The sequence below is a fragment of the Aptenodytes forsteri genome, unplaced genomic scaffold (assembly GCF_000699145.1).
Source record: "Aptenodytes forsteri isolate BGI_AS27 unplaced genomic scaffold, ASM69914v1 Scaffold195, whole genome shotgun sequence".
Classification (NCBI taxonomy): domain Eukaryota; kingdom Metazoa; phylum Chordata; class Aves; order Sphenisciformes; family Spheniscidae; genus Aptenodytes; species Aptenodytes forsteri.
In genome coordinates this window covers 425876-439419 of record NW_008795317.1, presented here as the reverse complement: position 1 = coordinate 439419, position 13544 = coordinate 425876, and the positions used below count along the sequence as shown (strand labels likewise).

Genomic DNA, 13544 nt, shown 5'->3' with positions numbered 1-13544 from the left:
TTCCCCCAGCTTTATATGCTGAGCATGACATCATATGGTGTGCAATATCCCTTGGGTCAGTTGGGGTCAGCTGTCCCAGCTGTGTCCCCTCCCAACTTCTTGTGCACCCCCAGCCTGCTCACTGGTGCGGTAGTGTGAGGAGGAGAAAAGGCCTTGACTCTGTGTAAGCACTGCTCAGCAACAACGAAAACATCCCTGTGTTATCAACACTGTTTTCAGCACAAATCCAAAACATAGCCTCATACTAGCTAGTATGGAGAAAATTAACTCTACCCCAGCCAAAACCAGGACACCTTTATAGTCAGTGGAAGGAAATGAGTGTTTCTAGCGTGATCCATTTGAATTTTTTGAGGCATCTACCATATGAGATGAATTGCATCCTGGAAGAGCCTGTTCTCTTCACTGTATATCAAGAGTCCAGGTGACTGCCTCATGTTAGACAGTTTGGACAAGTGATTTTTCATGCTGTGTGTCTTTCTTTTGAGTTGAACAATATGGATCCAGCTTTAAAGACCAAGCCTAAAATTTCATGAGAAATAGCACATTCACTTCTTGTGGAAATTCAAGAGGCAACTGTTATCGTTGATATTTATAAACAAATTAAACAAATTTGACTCATCTGAATCATCATTCAGTTTAATCTTCTTGGCACCAGTAGCAGAGTTGTCACTCATGTCTGTCAAAACAGAATTAGGCTTGTCATGATGATGCCATGAAGATTATTGCAATCCCTATAATATTTGTAGTCTTTTCATTTTACCACCTTCAGGCTAAAGGTGCTCACCCAATTTAAGGGTCCCAGCCTAAAAAGAACTTGAAGCCACCTCTCATATCCCCTGCGGAGGGACCCTAAATGTAGGCTGTATGCATGAAAAGATGAAAAAATGAGTGGACTCAAGTGAGGAAGTTTTGCAAGGTTTTAGTGAGTTGAACTGGCATACCAGGCAAACACATAGGCCTCAGAGGCTGTTCAGTGAGGGTGTGCAACCAAGGAGGAGGAAGGAGAAGTTCTTTCAGTGGCCATGAGCTCTTAACCTGGCTCCCGCTGTTTTAAGAAACAACATCTGTTCACTTAGAAATGACGATGATAAGAATAATTCTTCAGCCTGGTGATCAGAGGCTTTTTACAAAAGTGTGAGCCAATTGCTGATCCGTTGTGCATTGTTTTAAGTGAGACGGATCAGCTTCTGTTGAAAAAAACAATTGTTTGGGCTTCTCCTTTTCTTACAAAAAATTAAAAAACCAATTACAGTAGTTTTAAGAATTGTATATCCACAAGTTCAATGGGTAGGTCAGACTAACTTGATGGAAGTCCGTTCCTAGAAAGCACTGAATCGGAAATATTTGTGGGAGACAGTCATGGTGTGGAAGAAATTGCATGTGAAGTCCTTTTGCAAGGCAATGATTAATAGGGGTGATACATTTCCTAAGATGTACAAGCAGGGGATCATTGAATTTCTGTAGGAAAGTGGTGTTACTGCTGCAGATGTCATTAAAAGGTGTATTACCATAAACCAGTCCCTAGATCTGTGGTCTAAAATTCAGAAGGAATGCAGAGAGCTACAAAAATGGCAAAAGAGCTGTCTGAAGAGAAGTCCCCCTAGCATTAAGAGTTTTTTCCAGTCCATCCAAGATGTACAGGAAAGTATATTTGAGAAAGAATAGCCACATTCAAAAAGGTGATTGTTTCTAATAATTTATGAGATGTGGAAACATATAAAATCTTTCTACAGTAAATACAGCCATAGGTCTCTGGTCAAATTTGACTAGTGACAGGACAAAAAAACCACCCCAAAATGAAAGATGGGAATACAGTCCCTCCATAATGTCTCTGAGTCTTGGAGATGTATAAAGAGTGGTATTGGTGTAAGGTAGAAATGGCTGACCCGGTTTTGAATGCAATTTGATCTGTTCCCTTCTCAAGAGATTTTAAGTCATCCTGGTGGTGTTCTCGGTCCTGCCCTAGCAACAGTCTGTAATACTGAGTTTCTGTATTGATCAATCTTTTACAAGTACACTGTAGTACTGTGTGCAATAATGAATATGAAAGAACATGTTATTCTGAGAGTCCCAGGAAAACTAATCTGCTGATGGTTTTTGACACTTTTTGGAGATGTCTTTCCTCGTAGCTTTGTGTACTTTGGACATGTGATGCCTGCTTAACTTCAGATTCAACACACACACACAAAGGTAACACCTAGACTGTTATAATTTTGGTGTGGTTTATATTTATATCATTTATGTTTATATCACACCTCAGCTGGGCATATTAAAGCCCGTTAGAGACAGCTGTTTCATTATCGCATATTAAGTACCAGGTTCCGAAGTGATGCTGGTGTGGTGCTGATTACAAGAGACGTGCTGCCTAAATACACTTCCGTGAGCAGCACGGCATGCTGTGCCTGCCGAGGGCAGGGGGGCACTGTTGGCACCTCGCCAGCCAGCCCCTACCCCTGGCCCTGCTCTCCCCAGCGCTCCCCCTTGCCTCACCGTGCCGACTGGACGGTTCAGGGGAGGTGGAAATGCCTCCAGCGCGGGCTGCATGCAACCAGGTAGTGATGGTGGGAGCTATTGAATTTGCAAAAATAAAACTGGAGCGACTGACTTATACTTCATAATAAGAGAAGTTGATTAAAGAGAGCTCAGTTATAGCAGTGGCATTTCTTGGAGTTAATTACCCATGAAGATTCCCTGAATGTACATTATCATGGTTTACATTAGGAAATCTTGATTTTTGGAGACAAGATGTAATCGATCTTTTAGGTTACTGTGACAAATATATCTGTGATTTAACTCTATTGACAGAGTGATATTTAATCTGGAATCTGTTCAGCCCACGTCTTCATGATTAACATTCCTGAAAACTTTACTTTTTTTAAGCTAATCTCAGTGCTTGGATTTTGTTAGGAAGAGACGCCAAAACATGTTAGTAATACTGAATATGTATGTATTTGATAGCTGTCTTGTGGATGAGTCCCCAGACAAAGCCAGTTCAGCACAATACCCTGGCATCTTCAAGAAGTTGTGTTGACAGTGAGGAAACTGCTTCGCAGTCATGGATAAAAAGGACTGAAGAAACTATGGAATACTTCCCTTTACAAGGGATGAGTGCAGTTGTAATACTAGTGTTTAACAACCAAAGTGGAGCTTTAATATTTCACACAAGTATCACTCCAGATATTAACATTAGAAAGTTAAGAAATGAACAGTTTTTACTGGGACTTGACCATGTAGTTACAATAGCCATTCCTTACTCAGTACCAAGTCAAAATTAAAAGTCCTTTTTTTATGTTTTCTTTAGCATATCTTTATAAGCTAAAAAAAGTCGTCCAATGAGTTTATGAAACAGTCGTTGTCTCTTTCCTGTGGGAGAAAGTTGAGACAGTCTTTCAACTGCCTGTGGTTTGGGTTTCATTATGCTTCTAGTATAATTCTTAAAACGTTTGCTATTTCTGGCCACAGCAAAGTCATTGGCTATATAGTGCAGGCCGAGAACACATGCTGTTCTCCTGAATCACCTTAGGCTCAGCTGGTAGAGCTTTATGTAAACCTAAATAGTTTCTTGTGGTTAATACAGGTGGATGTCATTCACTCTAATCAGGTTGAAAGAGGGCTTGGATGGCGCTCTGTCGTAGATGAAACAACTAAATAGAACAGCTGATTTTGCTAGGAAAATGTCAGCATCTTATGTTATCTTTGAAAGTTATTAATAAAGCAGAACATTAGGGACTGAGATAATCAGGGCAATGACTTGTGCACAGTATTGAGACACACACACACATGCAGCTGTATTTGAAGAAGTGTCTGATGGGCAATACTCAATAATAGTTCTGAGGAGGTACTTACCATAGAAGTGTTCATATTTCTGGAAAAAAAAAAAGAGGTAAAACAAAACAAATATGGTGACTGTTAGTATATCTGGTTCTGTTTTTGTAGACATGATTTTTTTTTTTATTTTGTAGGCTACCTGTTTTTATTTTGTTGAATCAGACCATGATAGAGCAGAAGGGCCATTTCTGCATCTGCCATCTGTCACATCTCCACAAAACATATTCTCACAGCTGCCACCATAGATGTTCCTCCACAAAAAAATAATCAAAATTCATGGGCTCTCTGTGTTCCCATTGGAGAATGTGGTTTATTTCATCCAAGGCATCAGATGTGCTCATGGAAGTTATGTGGGTGAAACCAAACAATCATTGCTCACCAGAATGAACTGACAAACATTACTTATTACAGGACTGAATAATCCAGTTTCCAGTGGGAGAGCATTGTTCCCAAAACATTTCTGACCACCATGGATACAAAAATACAGCTATGTAATTTAAATGTTACTCCAGAAGATGACAATTTCACAAAATAGAATCTTTTCCCCTCTAATATTTGCCTGAAAAACAGAGGGACATGTATACCAGTCAGGGGAACCAAAAAAGGGATCACTTACTGCTTCATTTGTGCCATTCACTTTGAAATTAAAGTCTGGTAACTTAAAGACCTGGTGTAGAAGAGTTCTCTGCTACAGAGCTGAGGTCCTGACAGAATGAAGGAACAGAAGATAGTGGTTAAACACCTGGGAAAGCTCAGCATAGGTATCTCACTAGTGCCTGTGGTATTTCTATGTTGCATTTTGTTACTGTTTTCCTTTGCCTTTAAAGACAAGTAAAGCACAGTCTTCTCTAAATACCTGTGCACAAATTAAAGCACGATGGGGCTTGGGTACTTACTAATAATGCTATAATTAGAGAAATACTAAAAGCCAGATAATTGGGATGGGAATTTATTTAGTTGGAGAATAAATGAGATTCTCTTAACATATAGGAAATGCACAGGCTTCAGTAAAAAGTCTGTGAAACTTGTCTTTTTCTCTTCTGCACTCCAGTCTTCTCTAGCCTATAGGCAACTGATGTAGTGAACTTAAATTTGCGGCCAGCAGTAGCTCAGGTGGGAAGAGGTGGTGTATGCTTGTCCAGAACTGCAGGAAAGTGAGATGGCAGATAGACAAACCCTCCTACCCACGCAGGGAATCAACCCCCCTAGCAGCTGCATTGTTAAACCCATCAACCCTCTCCATACCTACATTTTTTTTTAATTTTGTTTTTTAAGTAGGACTTTGAGAACAATTTCTGCAAATGCTGGATGAGTTTCTTGAAAGCTAAGACAAAATGTTATGTACTGTATTCTGCTGCCTGGATAACGTGACATGTACATGCTCTTTCTAGTTTTGTCTCTGAGTAGCATATCATGGAGAGGTTAATTGGGTGTGTTATTTTTAAGTAACAGAAAAAGTACATTGGAGAGGAAAAATGAAGCTGCAAAACTTTGAAGACTGCATTAGGGATAAATGTTAGAAATTATACACTGAGGAACATCTAAAGCGTTAAGAATATCTGTAGGGAAGGCCACTTTTTTTTCTCCGAAAAGGCAGTCAGAAGGATATCTCCAGCTCATCTACTTGCTCTTTAATTCATTTTTTTTGGCTTGCACTAACGTGGCCATTGTAAAATGTATGAGCCCTGTATGCCAAAGGAAACAACGTAGAGTACAGCTATGAAAGGAAAAGCTACACACATTATTTAGAAATATATATTTTCATTTTCTTGCATAGCATATATAAAGTTAATTTTTTTCTTATTTGGTACTTAGTGGTTTAGCTCCTCCCAAGTACATCATAACTTCCATGTCATATATCTGAGTTCCATCCAAGTGGGATATCTTTCTTCCCACTCTGTAAGTAGAAGTAGATTAACTGGCTATACTGTAATGTTGGGATTTTTCAAGAATCTCCCCGAGAGGGAGGAGCAAAACTAAGGCAAAGTTAAGTTAGACAAGTGTATATTCATTTTGGTCTATTTAAGGATGTCCTTAATTAGGCTTGTGGGTTTTTTCTGTTAGACCACAGATGTGGCTTCATTCAAAGTACAGATTACTTATGTAAAGGTTATGGCTACATGGCTTGTGCTGTCCAGACCACACTTAATAGGGTGAGCGGTCTTCCTGCACGGTGGGCAGTTTTGTTTGCATAATTATTTGGGTATCTGTTGTGAGCGGAGTGCCCAGAAAGATCCCCAAACTCCTGACAAGTATAAGGAATTAGAGTAAATGTACTGAAGAATGAAGCAGGTGCTTCAGTATCTTCAAATTTTTTTTTTTTTTTTTATTTTAGCAGTAGCATCCCCTTGGACATACTTACATTCTGGGTTATGCTGTTGGCCTCTATCCAAGTGCAGAGCTCAGCTAGACAGTGGGAAAGCTAAAACATGGTGGCGATGGAAACGAACAGAGAGTTTTGGTCTCGCTAGTGATATTGGCTGAGGGCCAGTTTTAGGTCGTTATTAATTTAGATGGGTTTTCACAGGAATAGGTGAAGGAATGGTTGCTTAATGTCCATGTTTTTTCCTAGTTCTGTCAAATTCAGTATGTCTGTCTTTAAATAATATTGGTGATAACGTATGTGCACAGCCTGGGAACTGTTTGTTCATTCAGGAAGTTCATGCAGTATTTTTTTGATGTACAGTTAAAAACAAACAGACAAACCCCCAAAAAAATCAAAAGTGACTTTAACAGGAATGAGTAGACACACTTCAAAATTGTTCAGAGGCTATTCCTCATTATATCCTAATAGAGTAAATGTGACATTTCCACCACAGGTAGACAGAGACACCTTAACATAGACATTTAGAGACGCTACTGGAGATGACCCATGGTATTTGAGACATCCGCTTGAGAGTGTCAGACATGATGAAGAATGTATGGGATATCCAGGCCCATCTGCAGTGGTAGCTGAAGGCCAGGCAGCCTGTGCTGGGCAAGGAATTGGCTGTTTATTTGATAGAAAAGTATCTAGGTTTTTCATGGTGAATTGTGCTGTGTGGAATATTTAATTGTGTTACCATTACCATATTTCTTGAGAATTCGTCATTGAGACCCTCTTCCCTGGACTCATAAGGCAGTAGGGTATTGCTTCATAAATACCTAATGAAGTTACTAGCTGTTGATGTTCAAAGTACAATGTTAATAGGTTAGAGTTGATACTCCTTCTGAAATATGTCTAACACCTTGCAGTCTAATTTGGATTTTGATGTGGAGGAAGTCAATCCTGGAGCTGGGCTAGGGACTGTGTCCTCGTTACTGGTGGCATCTCTATTCCCCAAAGGTTAGGAGTGAGCAGCATCACCAGATTAGTGTTGCTTATTGTATGGCTGAGTCAGGTGCTATCACGGTGACATGTTTTTCCTATTACTTTTGAAACATTTTGTGTCATTCAGTCTTATGTAAAATCCTTAGTTGTCAATAATTTCTGTGACTAAGAGGCCTTGTCCTCGTGTCACATTGCCCCAACTATGACAGCTGCAGAGTCTACAGAGCTGTGTGCTCTAATGAAGCAAGAGAATTGGAGAAAAGTAAACAATTGTTACAGTAGGTAGGTATGTGAAGATTTTTTTTTTGAGCAGCATAGGCAAGTGGCATTTCAATCACTTTGCATAAGACATTTTGTGGCTGTCAGGCCCCAGATGAAGAGGAGCTGTAATGCAGTATGATAAAATGTCATACCCTAAGGACAGAAAGAACCTGAACATATACAGAAATGTCCCTATGGATAAAGGAGGGATCAAATTATAAGAGCAAGTTGCTTATGAACACTGGCAGTTAAAAACTGCACATTTCTTTTCCTATAACCTTTTGTGCCTAAGTCCGTAAGTGCTATGGAATTAAGAGCTTCATTCTGAAGGGATAACATTTTTGAGTGCATTTCAGTTCACACAAAAGCTAGGGGCTGAAAGCAATAATTTGGGGCATGCATAGTTCACACAGCACTGAACTTCTAGTTTCTCATGCTCTGCAATTACCTCTGTTTTACTACTAATGCATTTCAATTCTGCTTAGCAATAGCACTGCATTTTTCAATTTTTTTCTATGATTTTAATATAAAACTGAAATTGTACCAAACAGCTTCATAGCTCTGGTCTATGGGAAGATAGGATTGATTCCACCATGTTCATGTTCCACATCACCTTAATTGGAACATGAGCCCATCTCCAAAAGCATATTTAATGATGTTCTTCAGCTGGCTGCATAAACTTGCTTTCCAAAAGAAATCTAATTAGAATTTAGTAATCAGATTTCCTAACAACTACAATTTTAAAATTCTCCTGAATAACTTACATGCACAAGAGTTAAAATATAGCAGCTTGCCTTGTGCAAGACAGGTCCATCATCAGCATGCGGTGAGGTGGGCTGGCAAGGAAATTCTGAGCCTATCCTAGGGGTTACATAGAGTTGCTTTCGTGAGAAGCATGGCCAGCTGTTTTTTCTTTGCTGGAAAAACGTGAGAGAAGTGGGAACTGAAACTACTGGTAAAAGGAAGGTTAAAAGGCATATGGGGAGACAGTTCAAGATGGTTGTAGCTTCCAGTAGGTTGCCAAGACACAATTTTAAAGCCACCAGTCTGATAACATCCCTTGAATGTGACCATATGCAATGCCAGAGATGTGTGTCTGAGCAATACTGGTCTAGCGAATGCTTACGCAGCTGGTGAGGTGTCCAAATGTGTAGGGTAAAATAGGAACCCGTATACTGGCTCTTTGCTCCCCTGGACAGAAGCATGCTCCAGAATCTGAGCAGCTTGCCTTTAGTAAAGCTTCGGAGAAGGACAAAGCTGCCCCAGGGTATGCACTGATACTGCTTATCATATTTTTATTACTTGTTTACTACAAATAAAAATATTGTAGCAGCTGAAATGTTTCAGCATTACAGATTTCATTATTTTCAGATCTGAAGTGCAGTGTGTCTGATCCTAATTGCACAATTTAAATACTAATAATCATTCAGCTGGGCGAGTCCTCTGTGTATTACAGATAGTAATCCTTGTTTTAGAAAATATACATAATGGGTCCACATTAGTCATCTGTGTAATTCACTGAAGCTGAGACAAATGTAATAAAATGACCCCTGGGTAAAGAGATCTTTTTGTTTTGTTTCTGGAGGGGGGAAGTTTTCCTGAAACCCTGTCACTCCTGGGTGAGCTGATTGTTTTTTACCTTCATTATATTCCTGTTTTCCACTGTGCTGCAAAGCATGAATAAGCCTGTGGTCACTTATCTCTGATGGTTTACCCCCCATATTTCTCTGTTAATTTTTTTTTATTTCTATGCTCACCAAGTCCGAGCTTGCTTGCCAATGATTGAAATTCTGGACTGAGCAGTACCAATTAGACTAATTTATTTAAGTGGGTTAATTCTTCTGAAATGCTTTGCTTTGGAGTTGTATTTATCAGCAGTCTATCTTCTCTGTACTATACCTTCCAACTATTAAACTGCCTACAAAGCAGAGATTTAAAGAGAAACAGTCTATTTCCTTTGCCGTTATAATGAGATAATGTCCTCAAAAGGTGCCTTCTTTAATTACCTATGTAAATTACTTAATATTGCAACAGTGGTTTGGTTGAAATATAAGAGCAAAAATATAAATAGCATATAAGGGCCATAGTTCACCTCAGACTATTATCTGGGTGAGCTGCTCAGTCTACCTCATGCCATATCTGAGGAAGAATAAGGATAACTTGGGATTCTGTGCCAGCAGCTGCCTTCCTCCCCATTCCTCAGCCCTACCCTCAGAGCTTGGGCTCATGGGATGCTCCAGCTTTCCTAGTACTGAAACACTGAAATGGTGGAAAGAAAGCTTAAGGGGAAAAAATTATGGTAGTTTTTAGTGAAAATGGATCAGCCTTTTCCAAGGCTGTCAACATAAGGACATACAAAGTTAGAGCACAGAAACTGAGTGGGCAGCAGGGGATATACATACGTTCGTGAAATGGTGGTGATGGTACAAACTAGTACCTTGCAGCCAACCTGACTGGAGATCTGGGCATAGCAGGGGAAATACCCGCCTCCAGCTGTATGGTAATTGTGCAGCAGCCACGTGCGGCGACTGGCAGACTGCCTTTCCTTTGGCTGTGATCGGTAACAGCTCTCGGAGTTCCACTCTGCAATTGTCTTCGTGCTGCTTTTTAGTATGTCACTTCAGCGGTGTCAGGGTGGTAAGCAGACATGTTGCTGACGTGACTGAAACTGCTGCCGTATTGGTGCTACGTTTGAGCAAGCACAAAAAAGAGAATACAAGCAGCTGACATTTTCCTTCAAAAAAGCTTTTCTGTCTAAATTTAGAAAATTCTTTGCCAAGTCTCCCAGGGATCTTTCCAGAGACAGTAAAAGTGCTCATAAATAACCCTGCACCCTAGTAACAATACACAACACAGCCTGGATTGCTGGGATTTCAGCATCCCCTGACCAGCTGGGTACTGTGCAGCTGTCAGGGCTCTGCAGCTTCCCCATATTGTTGACTGCCTATAACTAAAGAAAACTTAGTGGAAAAGATTTTTATTGTGTTTTTTAGAATAATTTCTTCTTGTTTAGCTGCTATCAATAAAAGAGTGAGTCTGCAGCATGAGAAATCTCTGCCAGCAGCAGCAGCTCTTTGCCGGCCCAAAGCCGCATTGCTCTCCCACGAGGCTCTTGAGCCTAAACAGTGTCTAAAGTCCTCGGCCCCATAATGCTTCTTTTTTTTTTCCTCATTTTTGCCACAGGTAGGGGAATTCAGAGCCCATGCTGCGGAGTGGACAGCCAACGTCACCGCAGAGTTCAAAGAAACTCGAAGGCGCCTGAGCGTGGAGATCTATGACAAGTTCCAGCGGGCTACCTCTATCAAAAGGAAGCTCTCCGCAGAACTCGCCGTCAACCACAATCAAGACCTGACTCCCTGCAAGAGAACCCTGTCAGTCAACCATCTCACCAGTGAGAAGGACATCTTGCCAGCTCTAACAAAGACGGACAGCATTTACATGAATGGTTTGACACCACACTGTGCAGCAGAAGAGATAGCTGTTATTGAAAACATTAAGTAGCTGTGACTTTGGATCCCAGTCCTTGAGAAGCTCTTGGCTTAGACTAGCCATATATCTTTTTTCTCCACCCTGTCGATGATCAATGCTAATAGCATTTTATATGTGTGCATGAGTTCCACAGAAACTACAGTCCAGATTTACCATCGCATCTCTTCAAAGACACAAAGATGAATGGCACTCCTGTTATCGAAAGATGCTGGAACAAGCAACGTCTTCTGCCTTTATCTGCCCAGACTGTTTTTCACTTCTCCTAATGTGCCATATGGCCTCAAGAATGAATCACACTTGTTTATGGTAACAATGTAGCTTTGAGGGATCAGTCCTTAAAATTTCAGGGTCTACCTTACTGAGCCTAGGAATGGACCATTTCTGGACTACAACACACTTGTAAATGGCAAGAAATTCTTATGCAGCCTTTTACCTAAGAAATTTTTGTCAGTGCCTTATCTTTTGAAGAACCAGAACCTCTACAGTTCCTGTATGGTTTTTTGTTTGTTTGTTTTTTTGCATGAGAAGTGTATTTCATTTGAGCTTTCATTCTTCTTGAAACGATGGTGTTTTAAAGGTGTCTGTCGTGAAGATACCAACCAGCATGAATGAATGCCAAAACTCCACAATCATCAAATTTAAAGGCACTGCAGTTTCAAAAGTTGCAAACATGTCCCCCAGAAGCATTTTGTTTTACTCAGGTCCAGCTGATACTTGTTCACACTGACTTGTAGAATTTGCAGACCCTCTTCGGGTCTTAATTTTTTCAAGCAGTGTTCAGCAGTTGTTTTTTTTCTCTGCGTCAGATGTACCAAAAAATCTGCAGCTTATCTGTCACTAAATTATTTGGTAGATGACAAGAGCAAATAAAAATTACTATTTTGAGGAGAGGCAGGAGAGGCTTTTAATTGCTGTATTCTAATAACCACATCCAGAAAACAATGCAGAAAAATACAGCGATTTCTAATAAGCATATACCTTCTGCCAGATATTTGCTCTGTGAAAAGGATTCTTAACTTCCTCTTTAAGTCAAGTCACACCAGACGCCATATGATATTTTACCCAGGAATCCTGCTGGAGTGCTTTCCTGAATGTCACGCTGTACAGTGGCTGCCTGTGCCGGAGCTGTGACTAACGTGGGAATGCAATTGAAACTGGTATCACTGTGACTTTCTACATTTCAAATAGAGATGGCTCTGAATATAAGTGCAGGCATGAAGAAGAGCTGATAAATAGCACAATCTGAATACGGATGATTGTTCAGACAGGATAGGCTGACGAGAAGCAGATCTAAACCAGACTATGGGTTTTCTTTATTGGTCTTAAGAAAACACATTAACTTTAATTTTCTATCTTCTGTTTTGCTTATAGGTGTACATGAGATTCAGAAGAAATGCAGGATGGAATGGATAATTTTGCATTTTTTTTCTTATGTTAGTCTATTGTAACCTGGCTGTACATAAAATGAATAGAACAGGCCTTAAAGAATAATTTAGGCTCTGTGTAAATTAAAAAAGAATGGGACTTTGCTGATTGGGCATGATTCAAGTGGCAAATCTTACAGCATCTCTGACCATTAGATAACATGCAAGATATGAATGTTAATGTTTTTTGGATGCTTAGCTTGTTTTCTAATCTATATAAGTTAATATGTAAATTCAGTCAATTCAGTGTAAATATCAGTCAATTAACATTTACAGAGAGTACGCTTTTAAAACTAAGGAAGTTCCATGACACAGCACCGAGCAATGCTCTTACAACAAAGACCCTTGTCTCCCCAGCACAGTGTTCTGAATGTCCACATGGCGAGGGTTCATCTTGCCATGTATAAACTGTGAATTGTAATGAAAAATAAAGTTTTTAATTAAAATAAGCTTCTCTGAATCTCCTGCTTGCTACAACTGGAATGCTAAGAAATAATTTGTGAAACTGATTTTTGTGCTTTCATTGGTTACGGAGTATAGCAGTTTGCCACCTGCTCTAATTTAAGCTGGTTTAGCAATAAAGGCTTGACTTACCCAGCACGGAAATTAATTTTTTTTCTTGATATTAAAAATAATGCTCTTTGGTTGCTGTGCCCTAAGTTGTGTTTCTTGCCGTTTTGTTTCAAAAACTTGGCAGGCCGGAGTTTCTTTTGTCGTGTGGTACAGAGCTGATGGTAATTGCTGCGTCTTTGCACTGAGGGAGGTGTGGGGAGCTCTGACCTGCTGCCCTGCCAGTTCTCCCGTGCTGGTGGTAACCTTCTGCAAAGCGTGTGAACAAGCAGCTCTAAGGGCAGTAGCCTTTTCACGCCAGAGCAGTCATTTCTGCAGTGAATATTTTACAATGGACTCTTTAATTAGGTCTTGGCCAAGGGAACGACAGCCCGCAACTGTGTGGTGGTACGTGACGAGGACTGTTTCCTTACATTGTTCCAATCTGATTTGGGTGGGATGTGTCTCAGTGCCTTTTGGATCCGATTTTCGGAAAGGGGCTGGTAATGTTTAAAGGTTTATTGTCTTTGACACTCAGTGATGTGATACCTTCGTTTAAACCCTTGGGTCATTCTAACCAGTTTGTTTCCATTTACCGACCTATGGAAGTGAGTGTCTATGTGGTTTCTTTAATTTTAAAGAAACTTTTGGTCATCTCGGGATCTGCTGAAAAGAGTACATTG

The 13544-nt window shown here is 40.1% G+C and overlaps 1 protein-coding gene across 1 annotated transcript in view; it reads left to right on the top strand.

Moving 5' to 3' along the window:
- Positions 1 to 10900, top strand: part of KCNK2 (potassium two pore domain channel subfamily K member 2) — a 77782-nt gene extending 66882 nt beyond the window's left edge. The window contains exon 7 of the mRNA XM_009279622.1: positions 10583 to 10900. Within this exon, the coding sequence (XP_009277897.1) occupies positions 10583 to 10900 (318 nt within the window). The remainder of the gene's footprint in view (positions 1 to 10582) is intronic.
- The last annotated feature ends 2644 nt before the right edge of the window (positions 10901 to 13544 follow it).